Source organism: Aulostomus chinensis, chromosome 18 (genome assembly GCF_037954235.1).
Source record: "Aulostomus chinensis isolate RoL2024-O1b breed Wild chromosome 18, RoL_Achi_v1.0, whole genome shotgun sequence".
NCBI classification, from domain to species: Eukaryota; Metazoa; Chordata; class Actinopteri; order Syngnathiformes; family Aulostomidae; genus Aulostomus; species Aulostomus chinensis.
The window spans coordinates 6,000,632-6,015,263 of NC_141337.1; the positions used below are offsets into that span (position 1 = coordinate 6,000,632).

The 14,632-nt window shown below is 40.4% G+C and overlaps 1 protein-coding gene across 1 annotated transcript in view; it reads right to left on the minus strand.

Annotated features, from left to right (window-relative positions):
* The window catches only part of mrtfbb (myocardin related transcription factor Bb), a 73,321-nt gene that overhangs the window by 7,647 nt on the left and 51,042 nt on the right, over nucleotides 1-14,632 (minus strand). The window contains exons 3-4 of the mRNA XM_086186256.1: nucleotides 4,477-7,004; nucleotides 749-814 (exon numbers count right to left, since the gene is read on the minus strand). Of these exons, the coding sequence (XP_086042382.1) occupies nucleotides 749-814; nucleotides 4,477-4,576 (166 nt within the window). The 5' untranslated portion in view covers nucleotides 4,577-7,004. The remainder of the gene's footprint in view (nucleotides 1-748; nucleotides 815-4,476; nucleotides 7,005-14,632) is intronic.

Sequence of the window (14,632 nt, forward strand, 5' to 3'; positions counted from 1 at the left end):
ACGTCCCTGACTGAGCGAAGAGACAAACAAAACGATACTACTCATGGCCGACTTTGTAAGAGAGGATGAGGAGGATTATTTCTGGGCAAGCAAAGATCCTGAACCTGATCTATTTGGTGACTTTTAATGGCGGTGCGCTAAAGCTTCCAATTCACTTCCATTCATTGCGCTAAGCTGACTAGCCTGTCTCTGTGTCTGTCTCAGCTCCCACATGAATTGCACAGTGGAGAGAAAGGAATCCATCTTTTTGTCTGCTTCTGGGGAGAACGGCAAATTAGAGGATTTCCAAAAAAGTTCCTTCATTATACGTAAAACAGGGCCAGTGTTGCTATTCATACAATCAAGTAAAGCACATTCAAAAAAGTTGGGTCAGTTTATGTGATATCATCATGACATGACGTGTGTCACTCAACATGATTGCTAGGTGCGTCATTAAGATAGTATGAGACTACCAGTACCAGAATAATAAAAAACACCTCACTCAACAACAGCAGCTCCATCACTAAAACTACAAAGCATATTCTATATTACTATAGAATTATATCATATATTATTCATATTTATTCTATGCTTTGTAGTTTTAGTGATGGAGCTGCTGTTGTTGAGTGAGGTGTTTATTATTATTGTAGTACGAGGAGTCTCAAACTATCTTAATGACGCATATTGCAATCATATGTTGAATGACACACGTCATGATTCCAGGATAGGCGGAGATGATTTTTATGTTATATGCAATGTTAATACTCACGGGGCATGATGCCTTGCTCCACAAGTTGCTCCCGAGTTCTCCTCTGCTGCAAACAGAGCTGGAGGACTGTACGAGTGTAAAGACACAGAGATCAAGTGTTACCAAACGCAGGCAACACCACTGAATCCTCTAACCTCTGGCTTTAAACTGAGAACGCTGCCAGAGTTCAGATAAAACAATACCGTCTCTCAAATCAATAAGCTACGCCAAAGGTCTAAGAGCAAACCCCGTTGACTGCCACAGACATCCTGTTCACTTCCTGTATGGGTTTAACTGGGGTTGCATGTGTTGCAGCAGCACAATGTGGCAGGCTTGCAGTCTAACACAGAAAATACAGTGCAGAAGACGGATTAAAAGAAAGGTTAAATTTTAGTGTCCTGTATTTAATGAGCTGTTTTTAAAATAAAAAAAAAATGTGATTAGGCTTTATGGATAAATAAAATGCAAAACTCTTACTCATACTTGATCTTTCTCAGGTCAGAGAGTTCATGCCATTTGTGTCTCAAAATAATAAATGTGCAGGCGTGGCTTTTTTTTTTTTTTTTTGGATGCTGCTTTTTTTCGTTTACGTGATGTAAGTATAACTACTCTCCCTCGATGGAGGTACATCAAAGACATGATGGTGTTCCAGGAGAAATACTTGGCCTCGCATGTGGCACTTGAACGATCTTCTGTCATATTTTGTCATCAATATAAACTGTAGTAAGATCCCAGTTTAAACATTTACAAACAAGCAAGCGTGGACATCTCAGTGGGATAACACAGCTCGGCGGAGAAGTGAAACTGTTTGAAGAGGAAGGTGATGGGTGATGGTGAAGAACGACGTGGCAGCGTGAGATCACGAGGTCCTAATTGTCACCACTGTCGTAGTGAGGTAGCGAAGCTGGATCTACACAGTTGCTCAGGGGACACAGCTACTCCCACAAATACACACACACACACACGCACGCGCACACACACACACACACACACACACACAACACAGACCTGCTCAACTCTCCTGGGAAAGACGCTGCGTCTGAACAGGCCTCTCTGACTCACTCTAGCAAAAATAAACTGGGCAGCTGTGAGAACAAGGCCTGGGAACCATGGATTTTGGGGATAGTTAAGGGGGTGGGATCTCCAGTTGAGCCGAGGGGACGATCATGGGCTTCTAGTGGTGGGCAAGGGAACGGAGAGAGACAAGAGCCGAAGCAAAGGGTGGGAGTCCACTCTCAAAGCAGCCCATCCACTCCAGGCAGAGAACACAGTGTGCCTGCTCCGCCTGCTGTGTTTCCTATTACAAACTCTGGCCAGGGGGGGCTACGGTCTCTGATCATACTTGGAGATTTTGTGAAAAATAGCCATTGGTTAGTCTCAATATTCATATCCAGTGTTACTTGGAGGGGAATGCCTTGAGCAACAGAATTTATGAGTGCATATTACGGCATATCAATAATATCAAAGTGCTTTCCAGCTCCACGAGAAAAAAAAAAATTAATTTGAGCATCAATACAGAGGTACAAATCATGCCTGGGGGTCCTCCTCTGTATGTGACAGTTTATGCTGAACCTGAACCCTGGCTAACCTCACCGTGATGCAAACTGGCTCCGCTCTCCTGCTCACCAGCAGAGCGTAAACAGAGGTTGTCAAGAAGAGGGAGCTCCGCTGAAATCCCTGTCTACTGATGCAATCTCTAATCCGGGACCCATGTCGTCGTTCTCAGCAAATCATCCCTGGAGGTCTCACAGCAGACCTTTGATTTGATTTTTTCTTCCTTCTTAGAAACAGTACAAATAGAAAAAAAAATACTGTTTGGTGTGGCTGCAGATGCTTGTTGCCAAGACAAAGATGAATTTAGTTTAGAAAGAGGGTGACACTGGGTTATGTTGACTTTACAGTTATAAATATCAAGGAAGACTCTAAACAGAATCCCATTTTAGTTGAGGTTCAGGCAGCTATGACCAGAGATAGACTAAACCACGAATATGCTGAGATATCGAAACGTAATGGACACGCGCCACTGCTGATGCTTTGTCCTTTGACGCTTTTACAACTTACGCTCATGTTAGCAATAATGTTTTGCTTTGTTGGAAGATTCTGTATTATATTGTGAGAACGCAGGGAATATTACAACCACTTAGATTTCAATTATTCAACAGGTGTGTAAACATATGAGCTGACAGTATTTATACTAATCATCAATATTCATGTAGATGGCTGACAAGCAAGTAAATCAAACATTTTAGCTCAAGTGCTAAGACTTTATTGTTCAGCTCATAAACAACTGTAATTCATCAGCGGGTGTTAACCATGAAAACTTAATGTCTGTCAAATACCAGCAGAGAATGTGCTGTAGTAATGTGAAATCCATAAACCCGCGTCCCCTCAGCCTCTGTATGAGAGCTCGGCAGAGGTTTTCTGCACAGCCTAAGATAAGGCCAGGTTCAAAGTTTTAAAGTGATGAGAAAACTTATTTAATTTCCCCGTGAGTGGGTGTGTTCCCCCACTGAGCTGGAAAACCGGTCTACTGAGACTTATATTCAGTCAAGCCATAAATAATAGTTCACTGTCAAGAAATCACAGTTCAAAAAAACCCTACACGATGGTCAAGACAGAGAGTTATGGGCAGTATTTGCATAAGTTAAGAGCAAAGTGCTCTCATAAATGTTAAAGCCTGTCTTTCCCTCCTTAAAATTGAACAATTAGTACTTTTCCACCACACTGTCACTTTGCTAATTAACTTATGTTTACATATGTTCATGGTATATTTACTTTAGTATTCTCCAGTTAAACTGCTTCCCCCTTCAATGTTGACCTGTTGTGGTTTGTTTACTGTGAAATTACTGTTAATCTATAGTGCATGATTCCATTTTTGCCACTTTACACTTACACATTTGTACTGTTAGCAGTTTTTCTGACTAGCAGTGGGCAAGGTTCCTGTTTTCCTCTTAGCTTCCTCCATAAACATCCTCTTTACACCTCTCTACTAATTTCCAAGTAGCTAACGAATTCCTGACAAAACTGCATTGAATGCTAGGGGGAGTTTCACGCACATTCAGCGATTAAATTGCATGATACAGAAGCAGACCAAAGGAGCTCTGAGGAGGGACTTTGAATGAGGGTGGAACTGTTAGCTTAGCAAAAAAACTGGCATAATGCTGTTCCAATTAGTATGTAATCACTGATGGGACAGTGAATAAACAATAATTGTAACTACACACTGTTACACCGGTGTTACTGACGAAACCCGAACACCTATGTTTACTGCGTTCATCTCAAACGTGACCTAATCTATGTAAAAACATTTTAATCTTTATTCTAAACAAAGAAGAAACAATGCAATTTTTAGTGCCTTGGATAAGTTAACAACAAAACTATAAGATCGTATCAAGAAGGCGCCAACGTAAACACACTCAGTGTATTCCCGCCTAAACCCCTCCCTCGCTGATTGTGATCTCTTTATAGAGCAAGTTGAGTTCTTATCAAAACAGAAACACAATAGTGTCTCCTGTAAGAATAATGCTTGGCATGAGTCAGTGTGATGAGCTTTACTGTTGCCTTGTCATTTCCTGGTGGGACACAGTCTACGTCATCCCCCCACCACCCCAACAACCTTCCCTTGCCAGAGCTGGCAGCAGCAGTTCAGATCAAAAGCTTGACTTAACTCTTTGCACCGATATACAAATGTAACACTGGAACACATGCAGGTTAAACAGACAAAAAAAAAAAAAAGACAAGAAAAGCACCTGATTTGAATTTACCCCTGCAGATGGAAGGGGTCTCCACTTCAATGCAGGCCATAGAGGACAGTGGTGGTTTGCTTGGGGGCCAGGTCTGGAGTCCCATGGAGTGATGAGGCCAGTGGAGAACGGGAGACTCAGGGAGAGAAAAGACCGAGATCTGAGCGAACAACAGCTGGCTCTCAGAGCTGCATGCGGTCCCTCCTCTCGGGCTTCGTGCTGGCCTCAGCTGAGAAAGTGTGTGTGTGTGTGTATATATGAGTGTGTGTGTGCGTGTGTGTGTGTGTTTGTGTGTGTGTGCGTTCAGTCCACGTCAGGAGGAGGGAACACAGTGCTGTTCGTGTTAACCCTCTCTGGGTCAGGGACTCATCAAACTTCAGTACAAAAACTCCAGTAACTTGTACATTATTTTCTCATATAAATCCAAAATGTCCAGATTGAAGGAAATTCTGAATTAATTTAAAACAAACAACAGATATTTAAAGATAAGCTGTCGGGAATCTAAAGTCGGCATAACTCCGTGAGAAACGGGTGCTTTTTTTTTTCTCTAGAAATTTATCTGGTACTAAATTACAATGACAAGAACAAACACAAGAGTTCTCTGTCCTCATGGAAGCTTGTCTTTAAAAGGAAACTTATCTTCAAAGGGTTTTAAATGATAAGTTACACTCATTTTAATGAATAACGAGTTTCACTTTCATCTACAGCAAAAAAAAAAAAAATTCAATATATTTTCACCCAATCTGTTGTTTTGTTTGTCCAAAAGTCACAGAGATAACACCAAAACTACCATGATGGTTTTCATAGAACATGTCTGAGGGGGTTTAGCATGAAACAAACAATTTATTCTAATCCGACATGTCGGTGACAACCAATCTCAAAAGAGAAAGAAGAGATTTAAATTGTAAAAGTGAGTCAAATCAAAAGTGTACGGTCATAGAAGGCAGCGCTCAATGGTAATAATTCAGGATCGTCAACACAAACAGGAAATGAGATGACAAATTTCTGTGAGCTCTATGTGTCTCAGTGGATCCAGGAAGGGTAGATAGAGAATAAATTAGAGAACAGTTGTCTCATCCCACACTGATGATGTCAAGGTGAAGCAGCAGACGCTCGGTTCTCTGGCTGTTCCTTGTGTCTGAACAGGAACACGCGTGGCGGGAAGAATTGGACCGCTGTGTTCTGTTATTTTATAGGATAAAAAAATACAAAAAAACAACAGTGCAGGAAGAGTTGGTAGAACACAGTATTGATAGAGTAAATGTAACCAGACACACAGTGTTATGACAGGTGAAACTGAAAAATGGAGGTTAAGATGATCACGAAAAATATGGCTGAGTAGTGGTTGCAGTAAAACATCTCTATACGTGTTGCACAGTCTGAAATAAATGCACATAATTCTTCAGAGTTCATAGAAACACAACAACAGAGTTAATGAAAAGTATCTACACCTGTTGAGCCCGACTATTAAATCCTGCATCAAAGTCTGCTGTGGGTTCTAAAATTCCCATTTCAGTCTAAAACAATACTGTTTCTCATCATCAGTCTCAATTTAAAAGTCTAATCTTAAACCACTTGTATCAACTCAAGATGTTTACCATTCACGCAGAAATTGATCCGTAGAAAAGGGGGGAAAAATCGGAGATATCGCTGATGATTTACAGTAACGGATTTTCATCTGCAACAAGCCATTTCTGCTCCATGATTATCACGCTCATTACGTTATTACATCCATCTGCTTGCCACTGGCCAGCTGTTTCCACTATTGCAAGACTTTATAATTACTCATTTACAAGAGTGGAAACATACTGTTGCAGTCGCTAAGCAGGTTTTTTTTGTTTTGTTTTGTTTTTTTTGCTTCATGCCTCAGGTTTGTGATCTGGAACTTCACGGTTATTTTATCATAAAGGTACCAGCTTGTAGACTTCAAAATTGTTGGTAACAGGAACAAAAAAACAACAACCAAAAAACGTTCAGGCACAAAAAGGTAACATCTGCATTCAAGTGTAGTTGCGGCGTATTGAGCCTCTCTTAAAGAACCAGTGGGGAGCAACATCAGGGGACCGTTGGGAATAAAATCCTCAAATGGTACTTTACAAACTACTAATTCAAAGTAAAACGATAACTTCCCTTATTGAATAAAAATTATGCAATTTGTAACAAGTAAAAACTTAAAAATAGTGTTGCTGTAAGTGCATCTCTTTCTCCCAAGAAAAACCCTCTGATTTCAGTCATTAGTCAACCTGTGATTATACTCTGGCCTCGAAAGGAAATTTTGATCGTATTCGTAATCTGATACCTCATCATCAAATCACTGAAAATGTTTTCCCCACAGCGACCCCGCCGTATCGTGGTTGATGTGAAATATGCGCAAACCAAACTTTTGGTCACTGATAAGGTCAAGCTGAAGTTAGCGTTCTCAGTCTCTTTGAAGCGGCAGCAGCAGATCTTGAGGTTGTGGGTGGAGGAGGAGGATCAAGACCTTTTTTAATATCACTGAAACACGAGTCCAGGTCACCCGGAGGCTTTGGATCCTGCAGGAGAGTTCACGATCAATAGGATGAAAGTATTTAGCATCATACATTGTATTACGGTTTACGCCCTTGAGATAAGGAGATTATGAAAGATTTGTGGAGCATTGATGCTCAGGATAACAAAACAGTTTAGCGTCGATCAGAGACTTTTACATTTTGACTTTGACTATACGTTCCTGTTTGATTTGTCTACCTGTAAAAAAAAAACCCTATAGGTGTCGTACCAGAGTTGTAGAGCTTCACAATAATTCAGGACATGCACCTCTGATGAAAACCTTTTCATTGTTGGACACGACACACTAATGAAGACAGCAACATTTAATTTGACACGGACATGTAGAACTGTTCTGTTTGGTCCTTGATGAACATTCATGTCAGCTGCTCATGTGCAAAACTCCCTGAAATAATTAGAAGACTCAAACAATTGTAATGTGTAACCGTCTGCTCTATTCCGGTTGAAATCTTTCTTGAAGCAGGTAATGCGTGCCATGATAGACATAAAATAAAATAACAAATTATTCCGCTTCGATGCATCAATGCAATCCACCTGTGTGACAAAATATGAAGTTCTCAGGACAAAAAAGCAAATCTGAGAACAAGTAACTTGAAAACTCTACTTAATTAGTGACAGGTATTTGTACTTCATACCTCCTACGAGACCTACAACAAGATCTGGATGTAGATTCAGGACTATAAACCCTGATGATGTGTTTGATCAAGCAGTTTGCATTATCACTGTTAGCTCAGACCAGGACAAATAAAGCCTCCCAGGTTCTGTTGTCTCACCCAGCTGCTTCTGGACTCTCAGGTCTTTTATTGCATGAGTTCCTCAACATTCTTTTACGTTAGCTGCGTCTGTGTTACATTGTGCTGCTGGCAACACCTGGGACATACACACAGCTGCCGAGCCAACCTGAACGTGGATGTAAAACTCCTCCGCCCCAGAACAATGTGTCCCGAGGTCTACTATGCAATCATTCTCTTCTTCTCATCCTTTGTCTATTATCCATCTATATTTGCCGCTTATGTCATGCCAATTCACTCGAGTAGTGAGGATTCCTGTATGATGTTTCCTTTGAGTGGCGAAAGATAAACAGTACTATGTGTTACAAACAAAAGGACAATATTATACCAGTCTGCGGGGTTTCCTGCAATTATTTTTTTCTCCCTAGATGTCAGACAGAACTTTTGTGATGCATTTAAAGGAGCAGCTGTGCTGTCACAATGTGGTCCTGGTTAGAAAATCCACAGCAGCTTCATCATTTGGATCCTGACAATCTCATTAGACTTCTGACCCTCGGCGGACAAAATGTTCTCCAAACCCACACTTCTTTTTCCCCGCATCAACTTTTTCATTGAACATCAAAGCCTTTATTAACATCAAGTCCCATCTGAGGGCTTCAGACTTACAAAATAGTTGGTTTGGGGTTTTTTTTGCTTAGGGTACAGCAAAGTGTTAAGATGAAACAAAATGACTGAAAACTGTCAATTTCAAATTAAAAGCTTTTATCCTATTCTGGTGCTGATGTCAATGGTATAATCACATACGAGTGTGCTTTTAATGAAGGATTCATCCATATAGCCATTTTTAGCTCACATAGGTATTTGCTATAAAACCCAGACTGCAATAAATTCCTTCTGGATGTCTACCGGGGTGGTTCCAGGAAGGATCTCTGGGAGGGTCTGGATTCGACTCACTTTTTAAGTAATATTTCCAGAACAACAATTTCACTCTGAGCCCTCAACACACTACACGTCAGAATGAATACGATGGATTTGAAGTTTAGCAGGCATATTGTTCAGCGTGTGCTGCAACATCACAGGTGTTCAGTTTAAAGTATGAATATACTGATCAAATTATTTTTGCAAGGCGTCAGGTGTTAGTCTCAGGATGACGGATTGCACAGTTATAAAATATGGACGTGTCAACCTTTGGACTGGAATAATTTATCCTGGTGGTGAAAGGGGAATCTGGGTAGTTGCCATGGCTTTGTCTTCAGTAAAAGTATTTGTTGTATCATATAACACCTGGATCATAGTTTAGCCGAACACTAGAAAACAAGCTTTAATGAAGGATTGCCAGAGGAATGGCTTTATATGCTGGCTGGTGCCTGAACATCAGTGTTTAGAGGTATATTCAAATTACTTGTATAAATCATACTGTGAGATCACATGTCTTGAAAGAACCAGTGGATCTCCATTTTCACAGGGGAGTCTCCCCAACACCCACTACCACCATGTCCCACAAAGTCCTCTGCAGATGGTGGGAAAGCCAGAGGGAAATCCCTGTAGGCCGTTAGTTTTCTTTGAAGCATTTTGCTCGATGCAGCTGCCATTAGAGGCTAAGGAGTCAAGCTAGTGGCGGACACAGCCACATTAACCTCATCGCCAAAACATGAACAGAAAGTTGCCCTCTGGCAAGCTGTAATCACAGTCAAGCATGCGCTCACATACTGTATATAAACATGTAATTGTATTTGCTTGCTTAGATTAACTGCACAGCCAATCAAATGGGCGATTAAAGTACATTCCTTCCCACGTTTTTGCTTTGGCATTTCAAGACTGCCAAAATAACAAACAGTTTTCACCAACACTGCAAGTATGTAAATACTGGAGAAGCTGAGGTACGTAAAGATTGTTGCTTTTCCATTTCATCCAAATACTTCGGAGCATGACTGGACAAATTTACCACAAATATGACAAAAGCATGGTGGAATAGATCCAGAAGCTGTCACATACATACTTAACCGTTTCAGCAGTTCTTCAGAAAAAAGTCATCGGAACACTTCTTGTTATTTCAACGTTTGCACTCAAAATTGATTTAGATCGACTGGGGATTGTCTTCAAAAATGTAACGTTCAACATCACTGCGTCGATTCTGTACCCAATGAGGCTGGAGCTAGTTGCTGTATCAGTAGAACCCCGGCTACCTCATTAGCACACTTGCACAATCCAATACAACTGGCTTGACACACATTCCAGCTTTACACAAAGATGGTCTTTTGGCAGGATGACTCAAAATGTTCGGGAAGACTTTTGTATTTTTTTTTAACGTGGTATGATGATAAGCTGCTGAACAATCCAGAGCCCTCGCATGTTGAGAGACATAAAATATTTTGTCCATTCCCTTTTCCACACATAAAAGCACCAAATACATGCATGCTAATTGGTGACTCTGACTGGCACATGTGAGTCTGTGCAGGATAAGAAGTTTAGGTAATAAATGAACACTAGAGAGCAGAATATTAGAAAAACCTTTCAATATATAATACACTCCACTTTCTGATGGTGTTAACACAAGCATTATTAAAGTAGAGTTCATGACAGTGCTGATGTATTTGATTGCATTGAATACAGGTGTACGTAATGAAGAGGCCAGTGAGTACACCTTCCAAAAGACCACATTCAATACAGAATGAAAATGCATCGAATAGCACATTTTCCCCTCGGTCAACGTCTGCACTCAGACAAGAACCTGACTACAACGGAACACAGCTAATTTTACAAAAATGTGTACAACTATTCAAAGTGCAAATGGGGAAATTACACAGAAAGGAACAAATATTGTTGACAAGAAGATAACATAAGCTTTTAACTTGAAGAGCCATTGTGTAAAAACGCCCACCAGATTATCCAGCCATTAGCCCAGCTCAAGAAATGCTGCTAAAAATAGCCAATAGCACAAGTGGTGAAAAAAACAGACCTTTTCCGTTTCTGTGTGTCTGGCATATAACACCTACACATCATGTAAGAAAACTTCAGCAGGGGGTGAGTAACTCCTTCACACTTCTCCTCTAACATTCCCTGATTTCAACAACCAGAACTTTCCCATAACTCTAATTAACCCTGCAGCGGCCATTACCCAGAACACATAACACAAGTTCTCCCTCGACCAAGTCCCTGGGCCCAGCCAGCAGAGAGCTTGGCAGGGGGTCGGTTAGGGGTCGACCACAGACAGAAATAACCTCTTGTTTGCTCACTGGCACGCCACAACTGGTGGTGTTGTTCTGAGAGCCAGACAGGGTCTGTGTGTTTTTGTTGAGGATCATAGTAGATGCCGAAACTCGGCGAAGGAGATCGTGGATGGAAGCTTTAACATAAAAGACAACAGAAACCGTAGTGCTGGAATAAAACCCAATTATATTATGGTATTCAAATTATTCAAATGAGCATGCAAAATTGTCTCTCTCTGTCTCTCTATCACATTTCATGTCCAAATCTGCAGAAGGCAAAGGGGAAATACAACTGAACCTAATCTGTAACTGTTTTTTTTAAATGGGAAAAATATTCATAAAAACATTAATAAAAAGGTTATTAAGATTTTTGCATCAGAGTGGGAGGATTATGTGTGGACTGCTTATTAAACTGCTACCCTTCATGTATTATAATCACAGGCATGCTGCTCTGCTGACTCAAGAGGAAAGCTTCATATTTTATGTCAGCTTGTCTCCTCTGTGTATGAAATGTATGTGCTTTTAATTCAAATGACATTGGAAAAGGATGTCAGACAGTGTTTTTGGAGTTCCTGAAGTGTGAAAAAGTAAGTAATTACTTGAAATTACAGTGAATTACCGACTTACATAGCCAACATTTGGCACCGCATAAACTTCTCCATGCCTGCTTATTCAGTTTGAGGTATTAGGAGTTCATTTTTGTGGGACTGAAACAGTTTGGAAAAATGTGGTAAATCCTCATATTGAGAGCCAAAATCCAGTGAGCAGATGATTTCTACTTGTTCCCTCTGAACTCTCCAACAATACTTAACATTCACATAGCCAAGAAGTTTGCTTTTCTTTGTTTTGTCCATTGCAATAACAGGTACTCCAAGCCATGTATATAATTTACCTCTGCATTAGTGACTACAATAAGCAGCGTTATGAGTTATGACTTGGTATTATTGTTATTCAGTTCATATCTTGTCTTTATTGATGTGCCTTCCTGTTTAGCTGTCATGGATTATTTCAAGAAACTTCATTGTGTCTTTGACCTGCAATAATCAGGGAAAAACGGAGGGCGCTCTGACCCGCCACTCCTGCCGTGTTGCAAGTTTGCTCCATTGTCAAGGAACACAGTGGAAGCGTTTACGTTTTATCATGATACACAAGTCAGGTCAAGTCAGTTTTATTTGTATAGCACCAAATCACAAGTTATCCTATGACACTTTACAAGTAGAGCAGGTCTAGAACTACACTCTCAACACTCCCAACAGTCCCCATGAGCAAGCACATCAGCAGAAACCTTCCTTTTAACAGGCAGGAACGAAGAGAAGATGCAGGCTCAGTGGGATGGGCCATCTGTTTTGACTGGTTTTGGGGAAATACATCACACACCAAATATACCAGCTGGAGTGTGTATGTTTTGACTAAAACTGGACATACACATACCAGATGTTGTGTACATTTCGACTAAAACTGGAGGAGCACATCGAAAATAACAACTGATGTGTATGGTTTGACTAACATTGGAAGTACATACCAAAATGTCTAGCAGTAGTGTTTGTTTTGATTCGTATTGGAGATACACACCGAAACTACTACCTGCCGTGTATGTTTTGAATAAAATTAGACGTCAAAGAAAATACATTTTCATCACTGTTTTGTTTTTTTCTTCGCTATCATTCTGAGAAATATCTTGTGCGTACCTAAAGAATATTTAACAATTAAACCTGGAAGAGGACAAAACCAGTGCTTGGAATCTTTATTCTGGAAATCATTTATTTCTACAGAAGTATCATAACAGTAATTGCAGCTTCAGCCTCAAGGGAGACAGTAAGAAGGATGCAGGAGCCCAGCTCAGACCACAGGGGAAGCATAAATTGCTCTATAAAAAGGAATATAAACGGTGCAATGTTGTTTTCATATGGATAATGCATGATGCAGCGTGCGCTAAAATAAAACCCACATTAATCATCAAACTAATACACTGGATCCCATCAGAAATGAGGCGCAAAACTGTGGAATAATGTCTTTTTAAGGATGCAAATTAAAAATCAATTATGATATATTATATTAGGTTGCAGTTTAGTGCTAGGCTTCAGCTTTTTGGCTTTGTTAGATAAGCACACCCTCTCCATCGACTGTCATCTGCCTGCAACTGATTTACTTCCTGACTCAGCTATGGGAAACAGTGAAGTTACCCTGATTACAGACATTTCCTTCCTCCACCATTCACAGCAACGCCTGGAATGGCTGCAGTATTTACTCAGGCCTCAAGCGGTGAACTCCAGATCCCACACCCACATGGCATGTGCATCATGGGCTACAGAGGCCACGAGTTCCTGGGAGAGTAGTCCCTCACAATCCAGACAGAAAACATGATATTCTTTAGAGGCATTTTTCATGTAGATAATTTGATTAGGTGAGTTGGTATCTCAGATGGGTTTGGTTCTGGCTGGTCCTGCTGTGGGACTCCTGACAAGATCAGCAACTGCCACTCCCCCCCTTGAATTTATTGTTTAAAAAAAAAGAAAAAAAGAAGCTGTACAGGAGCACTTCCTGTACCACTCTCTCAAGGGCCCATTGTGCATTGGGGCCTCTAAAATTTCCCCCAACGACTGGCAACTATTAGAGCTTCGTCGGTTTTCATGCCCACTTCTTATGCTTTCCACCTTGAAAACCAAAATGTTTTAAAAGCCTGACAAAGGCATTTGATAAGGTTTTGAAACAGAAGTCCCATTTAAGCCTCCTCTTTTTCAAAATTAAGGGCTTGCCTCTAGCTTAAATTCAATGACAGACACAAGGGGGCAGTGAAGTCTTGAAGAGAGCTGCAACATTGGCTCCTTGGTATGTGGAAGGTTAAAATTATATCAGAAGTGTTGCTTCAGAACCACACAGTGATTATTTAAAGATCCCATCTTTTCAGTCCATATGCCCTCCATCAGCTCTGTCCCGAATATGGAGCTATGTAACAGCGTGATAATATTAGTCAGTGTTTTTCTCCCTCGGAGGCGAATTATTGGAGTGAATCCATTCTGATTCTGCAGGCTGTTATCTCTCAAAAAAAACCTCCATCCATGTTATTATAACAGATAGTGAGGTGCTCTTGATCAGGATAACTGAATGTAATTTTCTGTTCTATTTATTTCATACATTTCAATATCATTATATGCAAAAGATGAGGATAAAAAGTTTTATAATGAAATTCATATTCTAAGGCAAACTTGTTTCTTTTTTCCCATTTGAGTTTGTAAGTCATGTGTCCTCGTCACCACACATAATGACATTTTCCCTGCAAGTGACACAACAACAGCACGATCAATTTAAAAGTCAGAGCTTTGCTCAGGTGTGCTATTTGCTCAATATAAAGTGTAAATGAGTCAAACTTATGACATGTGTGTTACTATTCAAATGTAGCATGCTGCTGTGGTGCCACCTGCAGGAAAAAATGTCATTCCATTTCGAGACAGACAGTTATGTCCTATGATAACAAAAAGTCTACCAATATTATACAAAAACAGTCATCATGTTTCACAGGATAGAGTACAAATGACTTTGCAACATCCAAAATATCCACATATCTTACGCTGTAAAGATTTAATGACGGCTGTTAAATAGGTCAAAAACTTTTGAAGTAGTGAAGCCCGAGGACGAGCCTGGTGCATCGTAAACGGCCACATGATGGCACAACAG